The following is a 19,393-nucleotide window of genomic DNA, read 5'->3' as shown; positions in this document are numbered from 1 at the left end:
AATTAATTTAGAATTGCTCAATATTGTCTCACATTAATTTATTCAAGATAAATGTTCGTCCTCATTAAAATCAGTTACAAATGAAGTATTAAGAATATCACTCAGAGTGCTTTGATTCCATGCATATGTAGCATGCAGCACTTTGCATATCATTAGTTAATACGGAGGCTTGCAGGTGTGTACAAAACTTGTAACTGGCTGACACATCACTTGTGGGTATTTGAAATATATTTTAAGCATTTTTCACAGAAATGTGTATTTCTTTTTGTTGCAACTCAAAGAAACCTGGTTTGTTAAGCCAGCAAACACAGTCTGGTATTTGAATAAAAGGAATTTGTTGTGTGTTTTACTGACTTTTTTCTTTTTCTGCTGAATGTGATGTCCTCTGCTGGCTGTTTGAAAGATATATCCCTTTGCTGAAGCGCCAGAAGCCTGAATTGTGCAATTGGAAAGGAGGAGAGGAAAGCCAACAGCTTCCTGGGCTGCAGTGGCAGGGTGGTGCGAGGAGGTTGAGGAAGATGACTCATCCCCTCTGCTCAGCTCTGGCGAGGTCACATCTGGACTACTGTGTCTTGTATATTCAACCTCATTGAGTTCATTGAGTTCAATTAGTTTTATTCATCTGAGTAAAGGTGGCAGATTTTATGAACCTTGTAAATATATTACTAGCAGAGTTGTCTCTGGTATTTTTGACTCAGGCATGTGAGCCGGCCTCAGAGGGACAGTGGCATTTGTATTTAGTTCTTGGCTCAGAAGAAAGCCATGGTTCTATGCCATGAGGAAAGGATATCTAGTCTTGCTGGGGAAAGCAGAGGGGAGGAAGAAGGCATGAAGTAAGATCCTAGTAAAAGGCTCATGTTCAACGTTTAAGACTTAATTAAGTATTGTGATTCCCTTATGCCATACAGATGACCACAGTGATTTTGTACAGTTTGTTAGTACTTGTTTGACAAAACTATAATGTCACTGTGATCCTTGAGGGACCTGGTTATCATTCTCAGACATTAGTGCTAAAGAAAACTGAATTTGAGAAGGGAAGGACATTTTCAATTGAACACAGACCATGATTGCTATGCCTGAAGAGAATACAAGTGTGTTTAAATAATAAGATATTTGCTTTGCAAGAAGATTGGCATAAACTTTTGCACAGACCTGTTAGCTTAAAGGCTTATCTCTTTTAATGCTAAGAAGTATTTCCAGTGTGTTCTCACTGAAGACCTGCTCAGGAGCAGCTGCTTCCACAGCACTCCATGTGTGCATAAGCCCTTAGTGAAATGGCATTTTCTGTTTCAATGATCAACATGCACATTTTTTATATCTAAAGCTTTTGTGCCTGGAAGATAAGAAGAATCTTCTCCCCACATTCCTCTTTAAATGCCAAAAGCTCTTTTGTACACATACAATGTGTCAAACAAATGCTTATCTACCACACTTCCCAATAAGAAGCTGCTGTTTATTCTTGCTATCTCTTCACTTAACGTTTGATACTTTTCCTGCCTCTCCTAAGACTGCTCAAGTGTTTTCCTAACATTTTTCATTTTGATGTGTCTGTACCATGTTAACTTTCGACTCCTTTACACCATATTGAAACTGATAGTCTCTGAAAAGAGTTTTCTTGCTTCTACTTTGTGTATTGGCGGCAGGTTGTTGCTGGTTTGTTTTTTTTTTTTATTTTCCTCTCTCTTCTTTTTTAATGCACCTGTGTGCTGGGAGTGTTCTTATGCTTGGCAATAACACATCTCTTTGATGAGCTTCCTCTGCTTCTTTTCTTGGGTTTTTGTATTTTCTAGGATAAACTTTTATGACTCTTTCTCTAGGACTGATAAACCATGTGGGGTCTGGTCTAAGAGCAGACTGCCAGCCACTGGCAGGCTCAGTGGGAGGAGGGATTGCCCTGCCTCTGCCTCGCTTCTGCTGCTCTTCCCACAGTCCACTGCTGGTGGCAACTGCCAGAGAGAGGGTGCCGGACTGGATGGCTCAGTCTGGCCATTTTTACATTGTCTCGTGATGTTAACTTCCTTATGTGCATTGAGACTTGAGAGTATGTGGAAATGGCTACATGGTGTCTCGAGGACCTGGTCCCACCAGATTTGAGATATGCCTGTGCTTACAAGTGCCTTATCTCTGTGCTTTCTGTGGTGCTCTCTATGTGGCTCTGAGCACAGCAGTGTTGGCAGCCGGCAGCTCAGGCCAGACTTGAAAAGTGGCAGAGCTGGCTTAGCTCTTCCTAGGGCAGCCTCAGGAGTTATGGTCTTTCTTTCCTGCAAACACACTGGCTTCTTCGTCTTCACAGCACAGAGGAAAGGTCTGAGCAGGGTTCAGGGCATTGCGCCATGTGGTGCTGCTGTTAACATTGCCAGAAAAAAAGACTCTTTTCTTCTTTCCTGCCTGTTCTTCTTCTGTTCAGCAGTCACACCTCTTAGTATTTTGGTGTACAACATCACACAAAAGAAGTGGAAATAGACTTTCTTTCTAAAATTAAGCTTTTCTTCAGTCCACAAGTCTGGTTTATGCTAGTTATCCGTCCCGCCATATTTGCTGCACTCCTTCCCTACAAATGTAAGCACAAATAGTTTATCCAGCTCTTTTCCACATCTACAAATAATTTGCAAAATGCAGTGAGACATTAAGGATTTCATTTAATTGCATTTGCAGTTCTGGAGAGTTTGGTTGGGCATGAATCAGTTAAAAAACTTTTAAAAAATATTATGGTTTTTTCTAGATAAACACATTATATAAATTGAGTTATATCTTAAGTAGGTATAAATGCTTCGTAACAAATTTTTATGTGATTCTGCCTCCATTCCTTATCCTCCAAACCCAATTTTGCATGACTGTGCTTCCCAGCCAGAGCAGCCCCTTCCAGCCAGTGCAATCTGACAGGTCTGCAGCCCCTGGGCTGTCCTAGAGATCCTTACCAGTCCCTGCTTGGGTTAGCACTGCACTTCACATGGCACAAGATGGTCTTAAAATGCCTCATGGCCCATTTTGTGCCATCTGTAATACAGAAAATTAGATCCAAAATGAGTTTAGGTTTGATCTTCAAGCATATTCAAATTCTTAAATTGTATCGAAAATATCCTTTTGGGTGTTAGGAACCCAAATGCTTCTGTAGATAAAGGCTGTAAGCATTTCACTTAGAGTCCAGCAAGTGTTCTGATGTCTTGCATCACTGCAAAAACGGAATGGCAGTGGGAGAGGGGTTTTCAAGCTGGAATTTTTCGTCAAAAATTAAACCGAAGTAAATATCAGAACTTTTTCAGGTGCCAGCTCTTTGCGCTTTATATATGAAGACTCAGCGTGGGATCAGGAAAAAAAGAGAACCTGCTCCCTCTGGAGCCATCGAGGTTAGAGTGAGGGAAATGTTGTAGAGGTGTATCATTTTGAATCTCACCGCCTTCAGTAGTGAGAACTGGAGGCCCACAGCTCACAACACGCTGCCAAGGAGGAGCTGGCAACATGCCTTGGTCTGAAAAAAAAGCTGAGAAATTTGCTTTTGGGAAATGTGGGCCTTTTTTAATGTTGTGCACAAACAGTTAAAGTACTTCAGCCAGGTTCAGTTTTGTTTTCTATCTGGGAGGGTCCAAATCAACACCTTCCACTTCCCTGCAGAATTTCCAAGCTGACAGGTTAAAGGCTGCCCTGGGCAAGAATGTCTTTACTCTCCTTCTGTTCTTTGCAGGTGTACAGGACGGTACTTTTTCCCACCAGCAAAAAGCACTTATGCATTAGAGGCATAGGCTGCAAAGGAAGAGAGCCCAAGTAATTCTGCAGAGATTAGGGATCATAAAGAAGAAGAAACCCAAGAATCCAGTTCCCACTTGGAGAAGAAAAAGGGGAGGAGTTTCTGCATTTTTGCTAACAACTCCTTTGTGTCCCTCTAAGTTTTATGTCTTAATACCTAAGAAAGCTAAAGAATTGACTGCTGATACCTGCTTACAGCTCTGTGAAGAGAGAGGTACTTTTCCTAGAGCAGAGGAGTGCCATTCCCCTTCCTGGACAAAAAAAGGGACATTGCTGAAGAGGTCGGCCCTTACACGCACCTGTTTATGCAACAGTTCAGGAGAATGTTTGGTAAAGCACAGATCCATTTCATAGCAGCTGTGCTCCCAGTTGCAAACTCATGTGCAAAAATTAGAACCTAATTTCTGACAGTTCCTCAGAAAACCTGCTCCTGTGGGAACGGCGCTGAAAACTCCACATCTCTCAGAAACAAGGAGCTGACCTCCCTAAAATGAGCCTGCATGTCCTTGGATGTAAGTAAAGTAGACTCGAGAGAGGAAGGTGGCAGTTCCCCATCAGCTCTGCAGAGCTGCAGGAGGGGAGCAAGGCTCAGAACTACTGCCCAAGATCTGAGGAAGGTCAGGTTCTTTTCTGGTGGATTTTTGCTCTCCCAGTTTCTTTTTTTATCTTGTATCCTTTGCTAACCTTCCCTCCTCCTCTCACTAATGTTGTTTGTTTCAATCCCCTTAGGCCTGCTATTTGCAAATGTGTACAGAAGTTTAACTTGACTTTCTGGTGCTGCAGAAGGTAGTGTTTATGCTTTCTTCTAACAGCATCTCTGTTGAACAGAAACTACTTAATGTCAAGCAGTCGTCAGCAAAAAAAGATTACACCTGTAAAAGGCATGAGAACAAGGCTGAAAAATCCAGACTAGTGTTGACTAAAAAAACCCTTTTGCACTTTGCTGGGCAAACCCTTGCTTTGGTAGTTGTCAGCTTTTGCTAGCTTTAACTAGCTAGAAGACTCCTTCAGTGCTCTCCCATCCCTCTCCAGAGACATCTTGCGATACTTGTACTGCCTTCTCTTGATACTTTTCTCTCAGTTTAGTTTCTGATACCTGTCTATTTTCTTACTAGCATGTATCTTTTATATTCCAAGATATCCAGATCTGCTCTAGTTGTAAGAATTCATCATCCCATGTTTTGTCAACACTTTAATACGTGCAGCAACCTCCAAAGCGCAATTGCTGGAGCAGTTGCCAAAGCCTTTGCCTGACTGGTTGGCATGCTGGATTAGGTAAATGTGTCTGAAATATATATATGCCTGATGCTGTGTTAAGAAAGATTTTTCAAAATACTGAAGTATTTCCTAATGTTATCATAAATTCACAAAAGGAGATATTTGATTTTTTTTTAAAATGTGTTACAAATATCCCCTCAACTGCAGCAGTTTGCAACTTGTAAGTTTGTTTTCCCTTTTTCTATTAAAGGCTTTTTCTGTTTCCTCAAAGTACACCTTTAATCTAAGTTTACCACAGAAAAGGTCATCTTTTTTTTCTCCAAAAAACTTTTTTGGAGCACAATTAACTTAATATTTTAACAGCTGGCAGCTGCGGTAATTACTTTCAGATCACACCTAAAGTCTGTTGGAATCTAATTACTCTGATCTATGAACCAGGTAATTAAGGTAAAAACTCCCACATTTTCTTAGACCTCATTAATGTATTTCCTTTGAAAATTGTTAGCTAATGATGGTATATTAAGAGTTTATCCATAAAATGACAATGAATAATTAAAACCTTTGTCCTGGGACATTAAAGGACAGAATAGTGTTTAACTACTCCGTGTCTTGATAATTATCTCTTGATTTACACTGCAAATATCGTGCAAATTCAGGGAGAAAAGACAAATCAAACTGGGATTAAGTGGCATGGAAAGATGCAAATAATGTTCTTTTCATCCATTTACTGGTATGTGGCTGATCATTAAGGAGGCATGGAAATTTCCAAGGAGCTGATGTTTCTCCTGCTGCCTAGGAGCTGGACTATCAGCACAAGGGGATATTGAGGGCTTGTGCCCAGTACGCACACAGTGGCTGGCCATTCCCTATGGAAAGTGCTCCCAGGCACAGCATTGCCTTTCAGGCTGTGATGCCTGCTGGATTTTCCCTGATGGAAGGGCCCTTGCACAACTTCTTTCAGTCAATCTGGTGCTGTGGGAAAAGTTGGGAGTCCCAATCTCACCCGTAACGTCCGTGGGTGGAAAATCTTTGACTGCTGTAGGTGTTGTCAGGAAGGCTATCGCTGGAACGGCTACAAATGAAATATGGTTTGTGAGTGCATCAGAGTGAAACCCTGTGCTCTGGCAGAAGAGGGAGCAGCACATACATCACTCCTTCCAAGTAAGGGGTATGGGGCAGAGCTAAAACGGTGGCAAAGGAAAGCTGCTTTCCCTTTTTTGACTTATGAGTCTAAGATTTGTGTCATGTTTAACTATGGCGTAGCACAACCTGTAATCTGACAGGATGCAGCAGGCAGTGGCTGTATTGCCATTCTCTGCTCTCTTACATGAAAAGGTGGCTCTGGCCATGCCTACTTTCTGAGGGAAGTTTTCATACAGATGGATGATCTAAGTTATCAGATTTCCCAAGAAGCTTCAAGCCCTGGCTGTCTGAAGGATCCCTGTCCTACTTCCCCACAATTTCTGATGTTGAGTTATTATAATTAATTCCCAATATACATTATCACCCAGAGGATCAGGATTAATGCCTGGGTCTGAGTGTGCCAGGTGCTGGAAGGACACAGTATGAACACATCTCTTCCTCAGTAATCAAATCTAACCTATGACACCTTGCAACAAGACGGGTTACACACAGAGGTAAAAAAAACCAACTTGTGGCTATAGAAACTACTGTCTATCTATAAATGGATAGACAGATCAATGTTCTTTTGAGGTAGGTGAAATGAATCAAATTCAGAAATCCCTGTCAGACATGTAAGAGCTGCTACAGAATAAGCTCATTTGCTTCAGGACTTCTAAGGACTGGCTCCACAGTACTACACTGCTGGAAGGAATGTACTTGCTACAAAGCAAGTGCTGCAAAGCAGAATATCAAGGAGATCCATCTGTACTGAAGTATTTAATCTGAAAAGCCCGGAAACTTCAAATTTGATTGCAGCTTGTCGGCAAAATAACAGCTTTGGTGGGAAACAGTTGGGGAATATGTTTTGGATCAGAACTTCAAAGAAAAGTTTTGGATGGTCATCTGTTAGACCATCAAGGACATGAGTGATTAAATATCCATTGAGATCCCTGTATACAGGGAAAAACCCAGTCTGAATCAGAATATAATTTGCTTTTATTTAATTTTGTCTCCAGTAATGATACATTATTTATAAAATCAAAAAAATTAATAAGTAAGATTTTCTGTGAGGCATTTTATTTATGAGGAAATGAATTAAACAAATGAGCTAATTGGAAAAATAAAAGATAAAAATATTGATTCAGTATGAGAGAGATACACACACGGATATTCAGGAAATCCTGTAGTAAGAAATTACCAAGGCCGGATTGCCAGACATATCTGCTAAAAGATTAAATCAATCATTGTTGGAACTGCATTTTCTCAAGAAACTGGACACTGGTAAATCCACTCCTTCCTTATACTCCCACTGGGTCAAGCATCTGGCTTGAAGCCAAGCCTTCAATCAGTTTTCGGCCCATTTGTCTTCCTGCTTCAGTAGACATAGCCTTTCGCCAGATCTTCAGCAGCAATCCTCCTTGGAAAGAAAGACAATGTGACATTGTCAAATTAACGTGGAACACGCGCAGCTTGTGGCACACAAGAGACGAAGCACGTGTCTGGCAACAAGCACCCACCACTCTCCTGTGAACAGTGAAATGTAGACAAAGCTGGAGCAAGCGACAGGGTAATAATTGCCTACAAATGGTGAGGAGACACAGGCTATTCATTCAGCTCAGGGTCCTTTGTATTGACAGACAGCTGGGCTTATTCCCTTGCCACCAATGTTGCAAGTCAAAATGATTGAACAGCATGTTAAGGTATTTTCTGCAGTTGCACATAGTTTCATGGCTTATGAAGCAGTGGCGTGGTAACTGTGATTGGTTTCACTCTAAAGCAACCAAGAATTTGTACTTGTGCCAGCTAAGGCCTCAAGTAAAAGAAGCAAACCCTAATACTTTCATCCAAGCAATGAATAGTGGCTCTCTAAGAAGCATGCTTAACCAGTCCAACATAAGCACCAGTTTGCAGGATAATCATTGCCTGCTCCTCACTCTTCTCAGTTCTGATCTTTATAGTGGGTAAAGGGTCCACTGAAGAAATTTGAAGGCAAAAAAAGTGTACTAGAAAACCAAGAGGAGCTTATTCTCCTGCAAAACTTGTTGTTTTGTTTGTGGTTTTTTGATAAAACTGGCAACAGTGAAGAATTGAATTTGCACAGTGTTGTATGAGGGAAATGAGAGGCTAAGAAGTGAAGGAAGCAAATGGTCCTCTTGCCTAGAAGGGCAGCAGGAGGAATGCAGAAAAGGTAAGGACAGCAGAAATGTTCTCAAGGCATCTGCTGTTCTGCCTTCAGACGTTGTTGAGTGGCAGAGCATAAAAAGTAAAGTTTCTGACTGTTCATGAGTGTAGAAGCTTCAGAGGTAGCTCAGAACTTTCTCAATGCAGATCACTTCTGGACTGGCAGAGGCAACTAAAGGAAAATAAAGAATAACCAAACTAAAGGAAAATAAAGAATAACCAAACTCTGAACCCAGAAATCAGACCTCACTCTGAGTTGAACAGGATCCTGTCCTAAGAGGTACTGAGACCCTCTGTCTGCTGATAAAAGTTGCAGCAGCAGAAGACGACTCTACGTGTCACAGGATGTATTTAAAAGTTTAAGGAATACAACTCTACAAAAACAGTATATGTCATCTGGGTTTTGTAGCAATAAGATCTAGTGTCTTACATCACTGTCAAATCTGTGGATCCAGAACCAAGTCAAATTTAGTTTAAAGCTTCTTTTATGGTCTGCAAAGCAGCTGAGTTACCAGGTATTTAGCTCTCAGCAAAGCTGTCCCTTCAAAGCAGAGTCAGGGAAATCTCCCACTTGCAAAACAAGGGATTTCAGCTACGGACTTCATTATGGTTGCACTTGCATGAAAATTCTTCGTCTCTCTATTTCCTTCCTCCTACTTTCTTCAGTTCCCAAGCTTCTTTTCCTCTCTCCTTCCAGCTCTGCTCTTATCTCCTTTATTGCCCTGGTGCTCTGCTCCCTCCCTGCTACCTTGGGGGTTGCTTCTCCTTGCTGTGCCTCTCTTCTCTCCTGGAGGTAGGTCAAGAAACTCTGATCTATGTCATAGGCTATGAGGCACCTCTGGTAGTAAGTAGGTTGGGTGAGAGAAGACTCTGTATTGAAAACACTCTTTCTGAATAGGTTAGTTACATACCTTTTTTCAGCTATAAATACAACTAGTGTGAGAATTTTCACTGAAACATATATACAGAAGAAGAAGATCACAAAACAAATGCCATAGCTCTGTATATTAGTTTTACAGTGTAATTTTATATTGTATTTTCATTTAAAGATTTATAGTAACTTTCTGTAATCCAACTCAGCAATACCTACAAAGGAACTGAAGCCTCAGAAGGTTGTAATTCTGTGTCTCACCGCTGGATGGTGATGCACAACTTAGTAGAAGTCCAGCATTGTTAAGAATAGAGTTTTGCTGGGGCAGATGATGTTTTACTGCAACAGTCTGAATGTTCATTGTTAGACCAAAGACTGAGGCAAAAACCAAAACCAGAGCACTTGTGGACACACCGACTGTTCATTATCATTTGCCTATTGTTTCTTTTGTATGGATCTTAACTGATTAGATAACTTTGCTTAAATCTTGAATGATTTCAGCAGTAACTAGTGAAACACAAAAAAGGAATTGTGTTTTTAAAGTTCTTGTGAAAAATGGAGAAAAAGAAGTAAGATCATCATCATTCCAACAAACAATGCATTTGCCTCACGTGAAATCCTCACTGCATGTCATCAGTGTTATCCTATCACTGCATTTGCTCTCTGGTGTGCTGTTTACTTAAGGTTGCATTTTTAGCTGTACCGTTTTATTGTTGGTCTCTGGGAAATGTTTATACTATCATATATTAAAAAATATCACTGTGTTTATTTAGAGAAAAATATAGAAAGAGAGGACAAGATTAAATATCTAGGGACTACAGACATTTGTTAGTTGGGCTCCTACCTGTTAGTTGATTTGCTTTGTGAAGAGCTCTCAGTGAAACCAGGACTTTATTTTGCTGTGGACTGAAGTCACTAATGGATGGAAGGACATCGGCTTCAACAAGCATCCTCTGAGGCAGGAAAACCTGGAAGTTGTTTGTGTTCTGTAAATCTGTATAGAAGTGTGTGGCTGCAATGAAATCTACAGCGTTAGCCCAGTCTTCACCAAAATTTGCTTCTGGATCAGAGAGATATTTTAAGCTGAAAGAGATCAAAATAAAAATGTAAGAGATAATTGAAATTCCATGTAAAACACATCAGTTGACCATTTATACTGAATGTGTTTCATTCAGTATAAAATCCTGAGTGTTCTCTGTGCCACAGTGACTTAAAGCGTCCTTTATCCTATTACACCTCGTTTTTCCTGGTATAACTCACTGTGCTCAGATCAAACACAGCTCTTGACTCTGGTTTTGGCTCTCAGAGAGGAATCAGCATCTCATGTTAAGCTAAGACTGCCCACCCTTTGAAGTCTGGGCAGCCATGTCTCATTGGTCATCTCGTGCTCTGAGAGGGCATAAGGAAGAGTACAGCCTAAAGTGTAGAGGCCTGAAGGAAGAAAGCTCATGTGGACATTGCTGGGATACTATCGTTCCAAAGAAGCATGCAGGTGGGAAAAGCCCCCTTGGCCACCTCTCTCATCTCCGTACCTGTCCTGGAATTTGGGCAGTGCATAAGCAATGGAGCTAACGTGTGCCTTCCACATGAGTTGGAGGGCATCATCCAGTTTGAAGGAGGAAAAGGTTGCAGACTTCCCAGTTTCGTGTTCTGTAGCCAGCAGGTACTGCAGGAAGAGAAAAGATAAATGGGGGGTGGGCGGTTTAAACTCAACACGCTTTTCAGACTTGTGCACATACCTCACAAAATAGTAAGTTTTTTGACTACTAACAAAAATGTTGAATATAGCAGTCTATCTATTAAAATTATTGAATCTATGAAGTAAGAAATATTGTCATCTTTGGGAGTAGGGAACAGCTGAATAAGGAGGAAAGAGAATACTTGCATAAATAACTGTACTTCTGAATGAAGTTTCAGTGTTTTGAGTTTTTTAGATGTGTAAAGGAATAAATGAAGCCTATAAAAGCAATGCAAGGCCATTTTTCAAGGGTAATGCGCTATCTCACATGCTTATCTTGCATTGCTACAGTAAGCATTATAGGAAGAATACAAATATAACTTTTAACAAAACAGCCTTTTGGGACAGACTCCAAAATACAGAATTATCTTAAAGGAAGGCAAAAATCCATAACCCGTAAAAATCTTCACCTTCTCATCTCTGACTCACTTTACATGATGCTTTACATGATGACTCACTTTACATGATTTTTTCTGATTGTTACTTTTATATCAAACTGTTATTTTATATATTTTATATATTTATATATAAAATATATATTTTATATCAAGCAAGCCAAGATCTCTGAATCTTACGAGTAAAGTACTAGTGATTTTAAAAATAAATATTCTGGTATCATTTCCTACAGAATATGAAAAAATATAACATTATTTACTTCAAAATAGGCCTTCCACTCATCCATGAGCTTGGGAATGCGAGACCAGCAGTCAGCAACACTATAACAGAAATCAGCTCTTCGTTCCTCTGGTGGCAGTATTTCTATCTCGTGCTGCAGCTGCCCAAAGAGGCCAGCCTCCACTGCCCCCAGAAACGGTATGACAGACAGGTAGTAATTCATACCTGTAACAATAATTAAAAAGGTAGAAGTATTAACTACAAGCAAATGAAAAATTATTGCATTGAGAAATGAAAGCTCTCCCATACTAAATGCAACCATTTAAAATTGCCACTGACAACTGTGTTCAGTAGTGGGACACATGTACTGAATGCGCTAATGAAGATATCGGTATTGGTTTAGATATGATTTTTAATTTTCGTTTATATATTGTCCTTTTATAGCCTTGCATGAGCTGAGAGTGTCCTACAATTTGCAGAAAAGGACAAACAACTGAAAAAAAATATGTCTTTATAGGTTGTCACAGACAGGACATCAAAAGTCTCTCAGATATTACTTGCAAACTAAGTATAGAAAGTCTAAGGTGTAGTCCATGCATATTGTAGTCATTAAAAGAAACACACTCTTTGCACTCCTAGTCATATAAGAGAGGAAAAGGCAAATACAAGTGATATTTTACTGGAAAATAATAATTTTGCTTTTAAAAAAGGTCTTGCCCACTGAAAACTTCTTGGAAATTACCTCAGTTTGTTTGTTCAGATTTATTTTAGGATAAAGTCTTCCTCTGGGCTCATCTATAAGTTGGGGAAGTCAGATCCAGCATGTAGGAAACTCAGGTTCAGTTCTCACCTGTGCTGGACAACATCTCTAGTGAGAGTGCCTGTGAGGTTATTTGATGTTCCTAATTTGAATGCAGGATTTTAAATACTCCTCTGAATGGTGTCTTCTTTGTAGAAATAAAGTTTAATAACTTTCAGCAAAAAAGAGCCTGGAGACTAGCTCTTGGGTGGGTTTTCCTGAGCCGTTGTGCTGAGAATTCATTTGCTTCTGCTTGGTCTCGAGGCCATGGACTGTATAGGTATTTGTATACGGTCTCAGCAGTGAGGACCAAAATCATTAAAACATGACTACCTACCATGTATCCCAGTCCTACTTGTGGGAAACCATTGATTCGCCTCCTGTTTGAGGGCTTGGCTGGAAATTCAGGAGGAAGTGTATGGCCAGTAGTCAGAGCAGCAAAGGAAAAGCCTCAAGTAACCAGAAGACAGTGTCACATTGGGAGTGATTGCTAAGCTAGGTCTCTCTTTTACACGAGAAATGTTGAAACCTAGATTTCACATCAGAAAGTACGGACATTCTTTTAAGCGGGCTACATATTTGTACCTGCTTAGGGGACTCACAGGGCAGAAAACAATACAGAAAAGGACCATACTGTATATAATACTAGGCACAAATGTACAGAAATTCTTAAGCAGGGAGTGTCTCATACATCTTGGAGCATACTAAATGTGAGTTTCTGGTTTAAGCTCATTCCTGGCTTCATATAACTACTCATGCCAGAGAGGGCTGCCCGGAAGGCCAGCCAAAACCACTTAACATCCTCAGAACAATAACAGATGTGCAGTCTGAAAGATTTTTTGCATGTTCCTGCTGCAATAAGTTTGAGTTTATACATTTTCTGGAAGCAACAAAGTTGGTTACATGCAACCCTGCAGTGTCTAAGAGTAAAGTGCAGGAGTGCAAACACTGAGAATGTAAGCGTGGTGACTTCTGTTCCAAGAAGGTCCCTTGTTTGTGCAGCGCTATACAATGACTGATGTTACTTGTACTGCTTCGGATACCTTCCCATGAAGCACCTAGTTCTAGCCACCCACAGGGATGGGAAACTGAACTTTGTAGTTAGACTGAGAATCACATTGAGCTTTGAGTTTACTTTAAATTTACATTTTAATTTTCCCCTACGCTTATGTCTTTGATCACTTGAAGAAATATACATGTAAGTGCTGGCTCACAGCCAGGAGCTTTATTCAAAGATCCACTACAACAAGCACTTGTGTGGCAGGAAAGGGACAGAGCCACTCACCACCACCTGCCAGCAGATCCGTTGGAAAGGGGCACTTGTGAAAGGACAGAAGGGAAGCTGAGGGAATGAGGGATGGAAGTGATGGATGGAAAATGTGGTAGAGGAAAAAGAATGTGAGTCTGGAGAATTGAAACTGGAGGACTCAGAAGGCCTTTTACTTCCTTAAAAAGAAAAAAAAATCCATCGTTTTATTGCCTTTAGGTGTAAGTGGTGATTGTAATCCATAAGTTGGTCTTGTCTTTCTTCCCTTCAACATGTCAGTTTCATTTCTTTAAAAAGAGAAGGCAGACTTCCTAAAAGAGCAGAGTTTCAATTTGAGAAAAGAAATAGTCTAAAAATATTGCCTTTATCTGCAGATCAGATTAAAAGAGATTTTTTTTTTAATAATGTGTTCATTTAGCTTTTGGGAAATGGACCTAAACATCGGTATACATACAAGCTATATATGTAAGGGCATGTATGACTATAGTGGATCCTCTTGCACTCCTCCAGGAAAACCTGAAAGCTCAAGTAATTCTCTGAAATTCCTGTACACCAACAAACGCAGCATGGGGAATAAACAGGAAGAACTAGAGATTTGTGTGCAGTCACAGGGCTATGATCTCATTGCAATTACAGAGATGTGGTGGAATAGCTTACATGACTGGAATGCTGTCATGGATGGCTCCGTGCTTTTTAGAAAAGACATCGTTATAACTAAGGTTCGGAAGCATGGGTTAGATGAGTGGACAGGGAGGTTGATTGAGAACTGGGTGAACGGCAGAGCTCAGAGGATTGTGATCAGCAGTGTAGAATCTATTTGGAAGCCTGTGGCCAGTGGTGTTCCCCAGGAGCTGGTCCTGGGCCCAGATTGATACAATATATTGACCAAGGACCTGAATGACAGAATAGGGTGTACCCTCAGCAAATACAAAACTGGGAGGTGCAGCTTATACACCAGAAGACCGTGCTGCCATTCAGCGAGACCTGGACAGGCTGGAAAGTTGGGTGGAGAGGAATCTAATGAAATTCAACAAAGGCAAGTGTAGGGTTCTGCAGCTCAGGAAAAATAACCTCCTGCACCAGTATAGGTTAGGGGTTGATCTGGTAGAAAGCAGCTCCGCAGAGAAGGACAACAAGCTGACCATTAGCAAGCATAGTGGCCTCTTGGCCAAGAAGGCCAATGGTTTCTTGGGGTACCTCAAGAAGAGGGTGGCTAGCGAGTTGAGGGACGTTATGCCACCCCCCTACTCTGCTCTGGTGAGGCCTAATCTGGAGTATTGTGTCCAGTTCTGGGCTCCCCAGCTCAAGAAAGACATGGAACTACTGGAGGCCCACAAAGACGATAAGGGAACTGAAGCATCTCTTGTGAGGAGAGATTGAGAGACTTGAGTCTCTATAGCCTAAAACTGAGAGGCATTTTATCAATACTTACAAATATCTAAAGGGTGGACATCAAGAGCGTGGGGCCAGACTCTTTTCAGTGGTGCCCTCTGACAGGACAAGGGGCAATGGGCACACACAGGACCATGGGAAGTTCCACATAAACATGAGGAAAAACTTCTTTACTGTGAGTGTGACACAGAACTGGAATAGGCTACCCAGAGAGGCTGAGGAACCTCCTCGTCTGGAGATATTCAGATTCCTTCTGGACTCAGTCCTGTGTGACCTGCTTTAGGTGACCCTGCTTTAGCAGGGGCATTGGACTAGATGATTTCCAGAGCTCCCTTCCAGCTCCAACCATCTTGTCATTCTGTTATTCTGTTTGTGGAATTTTATTTGGACTGGTTTGGGATAAGCTACTTGGTTTGTATATGTTAATTCATTAAATATTTTTGATTAATCAAATGAGAAAATTTAACAGTTGTTTATTTTTTTTTCATGGTGTCTGAAAAAAAATGCTTTGTAAGACGATCTCTGTTGAAATCTGTCTATACATCATTATTTGAAGGATCTGTTTCCATATAGACACTGGCTGTAAAAAATGCCAGAAGGAAACAAAATACATGTGTTCTTGCTCTTTGAGGCAGAGACCGTTGAGGTATGGGTGCATTTTCTACCGTTGTCGAAAGTGTTATTGATTGTGCTGCCCTGTGCAGCAATAAATGGATACCCTTGAGTTGCACGTAGCATTCCAGATTGCTTACTTTCCTCTTCTGCAGACCTCTTTGCTAGAAGAGGATATAACTGATTTTTAATTTATGTCTGAAAAAAATCTAGTTATAGTATCCTGTCTTACATGCTGTTATTTGTCCTGTGATCTTGGCAAAGGACATGGTGGACCTATCCTTATGTCCCATGGGAGGATAAGGTGCACTGTCACATCTACTAGGAGTGATGACAACAGCACATATGGCTGAGTTAGCTCACAGTTGGTCTTCCAGGAGAGTTTGTCACTTTGCCTTTTCTCTGCACTGCCTAATGGTGGTTCCAAGTTTGATATCATCATCCTTAAGATCACACTGCCTCCTACAATGCATGATATTTGCTTGAATACGAATAGATTCATTATTCTAACTGATATACACTTTACAAATGAAATTCTTGTGAGACTCATGCTAAAAGAAACAGTGTAGTAATTTGATCCCTCCAGTTCAACCGGGCCTTTGAATGGCCTGAAAAATCAAAAGTATCCAGGCATTTTTGATATCTTGTTTTTTTGTAAGACTGAATTATCTGGATCTGTATTTTTAGAGACATTGATTAAGGAAAACATTGAAAACGTCATTGGCATTGACATTGGAAATTCAGATCTTTACACTTCTCTCTCTCTCTGTCACTCTTCAGTTTGTTGCTAGTTATTAGAATAATGAAAAGAACCAAACAAACACAGAATTTCAGCCTAGTAGAACTCCAAAGCCAATATTAAAGCAAGCAGAAATTGCCTCTTAGCTCATGTACACCAGGTCAAAACATTAACTAAGTTTTAGGTGAATAATTGAAAGCCTGTTGGATCACTGTTGTCAGTGTAAAAAAGATATTGATGTTATTTGGATATTATGGGCAAAAAGTCCCCCTTTATTTCATTCTCTGTAACCTGTTGACCACAGTGAAGTTGTGGAGGTGCAACTGCAGGCAGAGAAGTGCTCAGGTTTGTATTACCAAGGGTGATGCAAGATCTACAAAGATTCCTGTTTCATATTCTCACACTAAATTTTAGTTTTAGAGTACTGCCATCTGAACTGAAAAATCTGCTCTGGAGTAATTGAAAACCATATTTTCTACAAATGTCTACAACAGATACTTGTCATGGTGTTTCCCACACACTTTTACATGTATTTTTGTAACGTAAACATTTTAAAGGCTGCAAATTTGTATTTACTTAGTCACACTTAGATGTCTTACTGCAAGTTTTTGAGAGAATTATGCAGCATTGAAATTACTTTGTAATATAGAAGTTTCAGAGGAAGAAAGATTCTAAATTGTTTTGTGGGAAACTAATCATATTTTGGACATGAACAGTGTAATAGTGTGTACTTACAGGACCACCAGCTTCTTACAGATATGCACAGTTGGTCTCCATCTTCATAGCCACAGGAAGTCACACTGGAAGGATCTGCTAATCTGCCTGAATCAAATTAAATAATACACCAAATACTTCTTAATGTTTTTCATACAAGAAATCCCACTGAGATGAATAAACAATACAGGAGTACAGATGCAGAATTTTGCTCAGAGAAACAGAACAGTCATCTCTGCCTCTGCCATACTTTGGGTCAACTCTCTTGCTCCACCAGCCAACCTCTTCATTTTTTCTTTCTTTTCCTGTACATAAAGAAGGGAAAGAGGAAAAAGCTTTCTAAACTCAAAGCAAATTCTTGTCATTATTCTCTGTTTGCCAGCTAGTTGCCTGCTTGGAGTTTACTTACTCTACCTCCTTATCCTCCTTTTCCTCATTTTGACTTAATTTTCCATTAGGTGTGACTAAATGCTGGCAACCTTCCTTCACCATCAGGTGCAGCACCTCTGCTTCTTCCAAACATACAGCTTCAGCCAACCATAGCCTGACGATTCTACAAATTACAACCAATAAAAAAGCAACAGGCAGACAGACGTATTTACTTATACCTGCTTACCACCAGGCAGAAATTCCTGGAAACATCATTGACTAGTTATTATTCCTTTCTTGCACCTCTCTTGGTTGGTAAAACAAGGCAAGTCAATGCAAGCTTTGAATGGAAAGATTCACTGCAAGCTCTTTGTGGGAGAACACGTTACCTGATAAAGCCCTTGATAAGACATTGCAGCCTTAGCCTCAAAAGACCTTTCGCACATGTTTCTGTGTCTGCTTCCCTGGTGTGGCCAACAAGCAATGACTGCCCCAGATAACAACCAGCTTTTGGAGGAAGAACCATTAGAATTTGGACATAATTAAAATAAAAAAAACCAACAAAACAACAAAAACACCAACAACCCCCTCAACAATGGCAAAAAAAACCCCCAGAAAATGGAAAAAAGTTTGATTTTTGTAAAAAACATTCTTAGAAAACAATGAGGCTACTCCTAAACTGATCAAAAATCACAAATGGAGACAAATTCTCAGAGGGAGAGGTGGACTTTCATCTCTCTCTATTAAAAATTAAACTCAAACCACCAATAAAAGGCCATATTATTAACAAACAAAAAAGACTATTAATTAAAAATTTAACAGCAGTGCAAGAGTGGAGGACCTAAAGTCTACCTACTGTAAAATGGAACAACGGGCAATATCTTTTCAAAGATTTTCAGCTAACTGAAATATTGCCTATCTAAACCACAGAATTCTGACCAGTCCTGTGTTTAACAATACCTTTTCCTATTAGCAGTTATTGTTCCGCATGGCAAGGGTATTTCAGCATTTCTCTTTCAAATCGGCAACTTAACTCAGTATGTTAAAATTTACACTGTCTTGGGCTTGTGAGGCAGAAACCTTGGAAAGGATGGTCCATAGTGAGTCTGGTAAACACTTAGCTGTTCCAGTAGCTTACAGACATAACTCATACCTGTATGAAATTGCCACCCATGCTGCAATGGTAATCCCCAGAGAATATTGCCTAGATTTTGGGATCCGAAGGCAGTAAAATATTTGGCTGAAGAGTTTAGCAAGTTCTTATACATTCCCAGTCGCTCTTGATAGTTCCAAGCATTGATGACGATTTTGTTGTCCTTTACTAGAAAATCCAGCAGGTTTTCAGGGGCAAGGTCCCACAGAGGAGGATAGACATCTTCTCTAGTGGCATCTTTTTCACTCTGTGCTGTGGCAGTCACTGGACTCAGGGCAGCAGTCACTATTAGAAGAGCATGTATGCTGAGGTAGAGCTGCATTGTGAAGGTTTGTGACCCAGGTGTTTGTGGCTGCAGGGCTTTTATCATGAAAGGTGAGGGCTGGGCAGAAAAGGGTGACTCAGACACAGAGGTATCCATCTCCCTTCCCTATTTCCAATGACCCTGACCTGGAGCTGCCACATTAGTAAGTAGTGATTAATGCTTGGTCCTTACTGTGGGATCTGGGTAGCAGCAGCAGATGTTTAAAAGGGATCAGTCTGAACAAAAAATGTCTAAACCTGTGCTGCCCACAACTCTCCCAAAAGGCTGAGGTGCTACAGAACTGATTGTATAGTTGCGCCATCAATCTTTTTATTCCTGGATTTCTTACTAGCTGTCACCTCCTCTTTCCCTGCCTCATTCCTATCAGTAAAGAGGGGACAACAATGCCACAGAGCTCACCCCAAAATAGGCAAAGGCAGGGTTAAGTTATGACTGAGGAGGGCTCCAGGCACCAACAAAGGAGCAGCAGTGACACACAGCAGGTGCTGCCTTTGCCACCTTTGTCGTTTGGCCTTGAGGCAACTGCCTGCAACC

General features: G+C 40.6%; 1 protein-coding gene across 1 annotated transcript; it reads right to left on the bottom strand.

Annotated features, from left to right (window-relative positions):
• Positions 1-7,106: 7,106 nt before the first annotated feature.
• C3H6orf58 (chromosome 3 C6orf58 homolog) lies at positions 7,107-18,856 on the bottom strand. The gene is made up of 6 exons (XM_009562903.2): positions 18,535-18,856; positions 17,034-17,120; positions 11,530-11,714; positions 10,669-10,802; positions 9,981-10,219; positions 7,107-7,501 (listed from the first exon to the last, which is right to left on the bottom strand). The coding sequence occupies exons 1-6, from the start codon at positions 18,854-18,856 to the stop codon at positions 7,383-7,385; spliced, it is 1,086 nt and encodes a 361-aa protein (XP_009561198.2). The 3' UTR covers positions 7,107-7,382.
• Between the last annotated feature and the right edge of the window lie 537 nt (positions 18,857-19,393).

The sequence above is a fragment of the Cuculus canorus genome, chromosome 3, assembly GCF_017976375.1.
Source record: "Cuculus canorus isolate bCucCan1 chromosome 3, bCucCan1.pri, whole genome shotgun sequence".
NCBI lineage: Eukaryota > Metazoa > Chordata > Aves > Cuculiformes > Cuculidae > Cuculus > Cuculus canorus.
The sequence above is the reverse complement of the archived record's forward strand: the minus strand, read 5'-3'. Positions and strand labels throughout refer to the sequence as shown.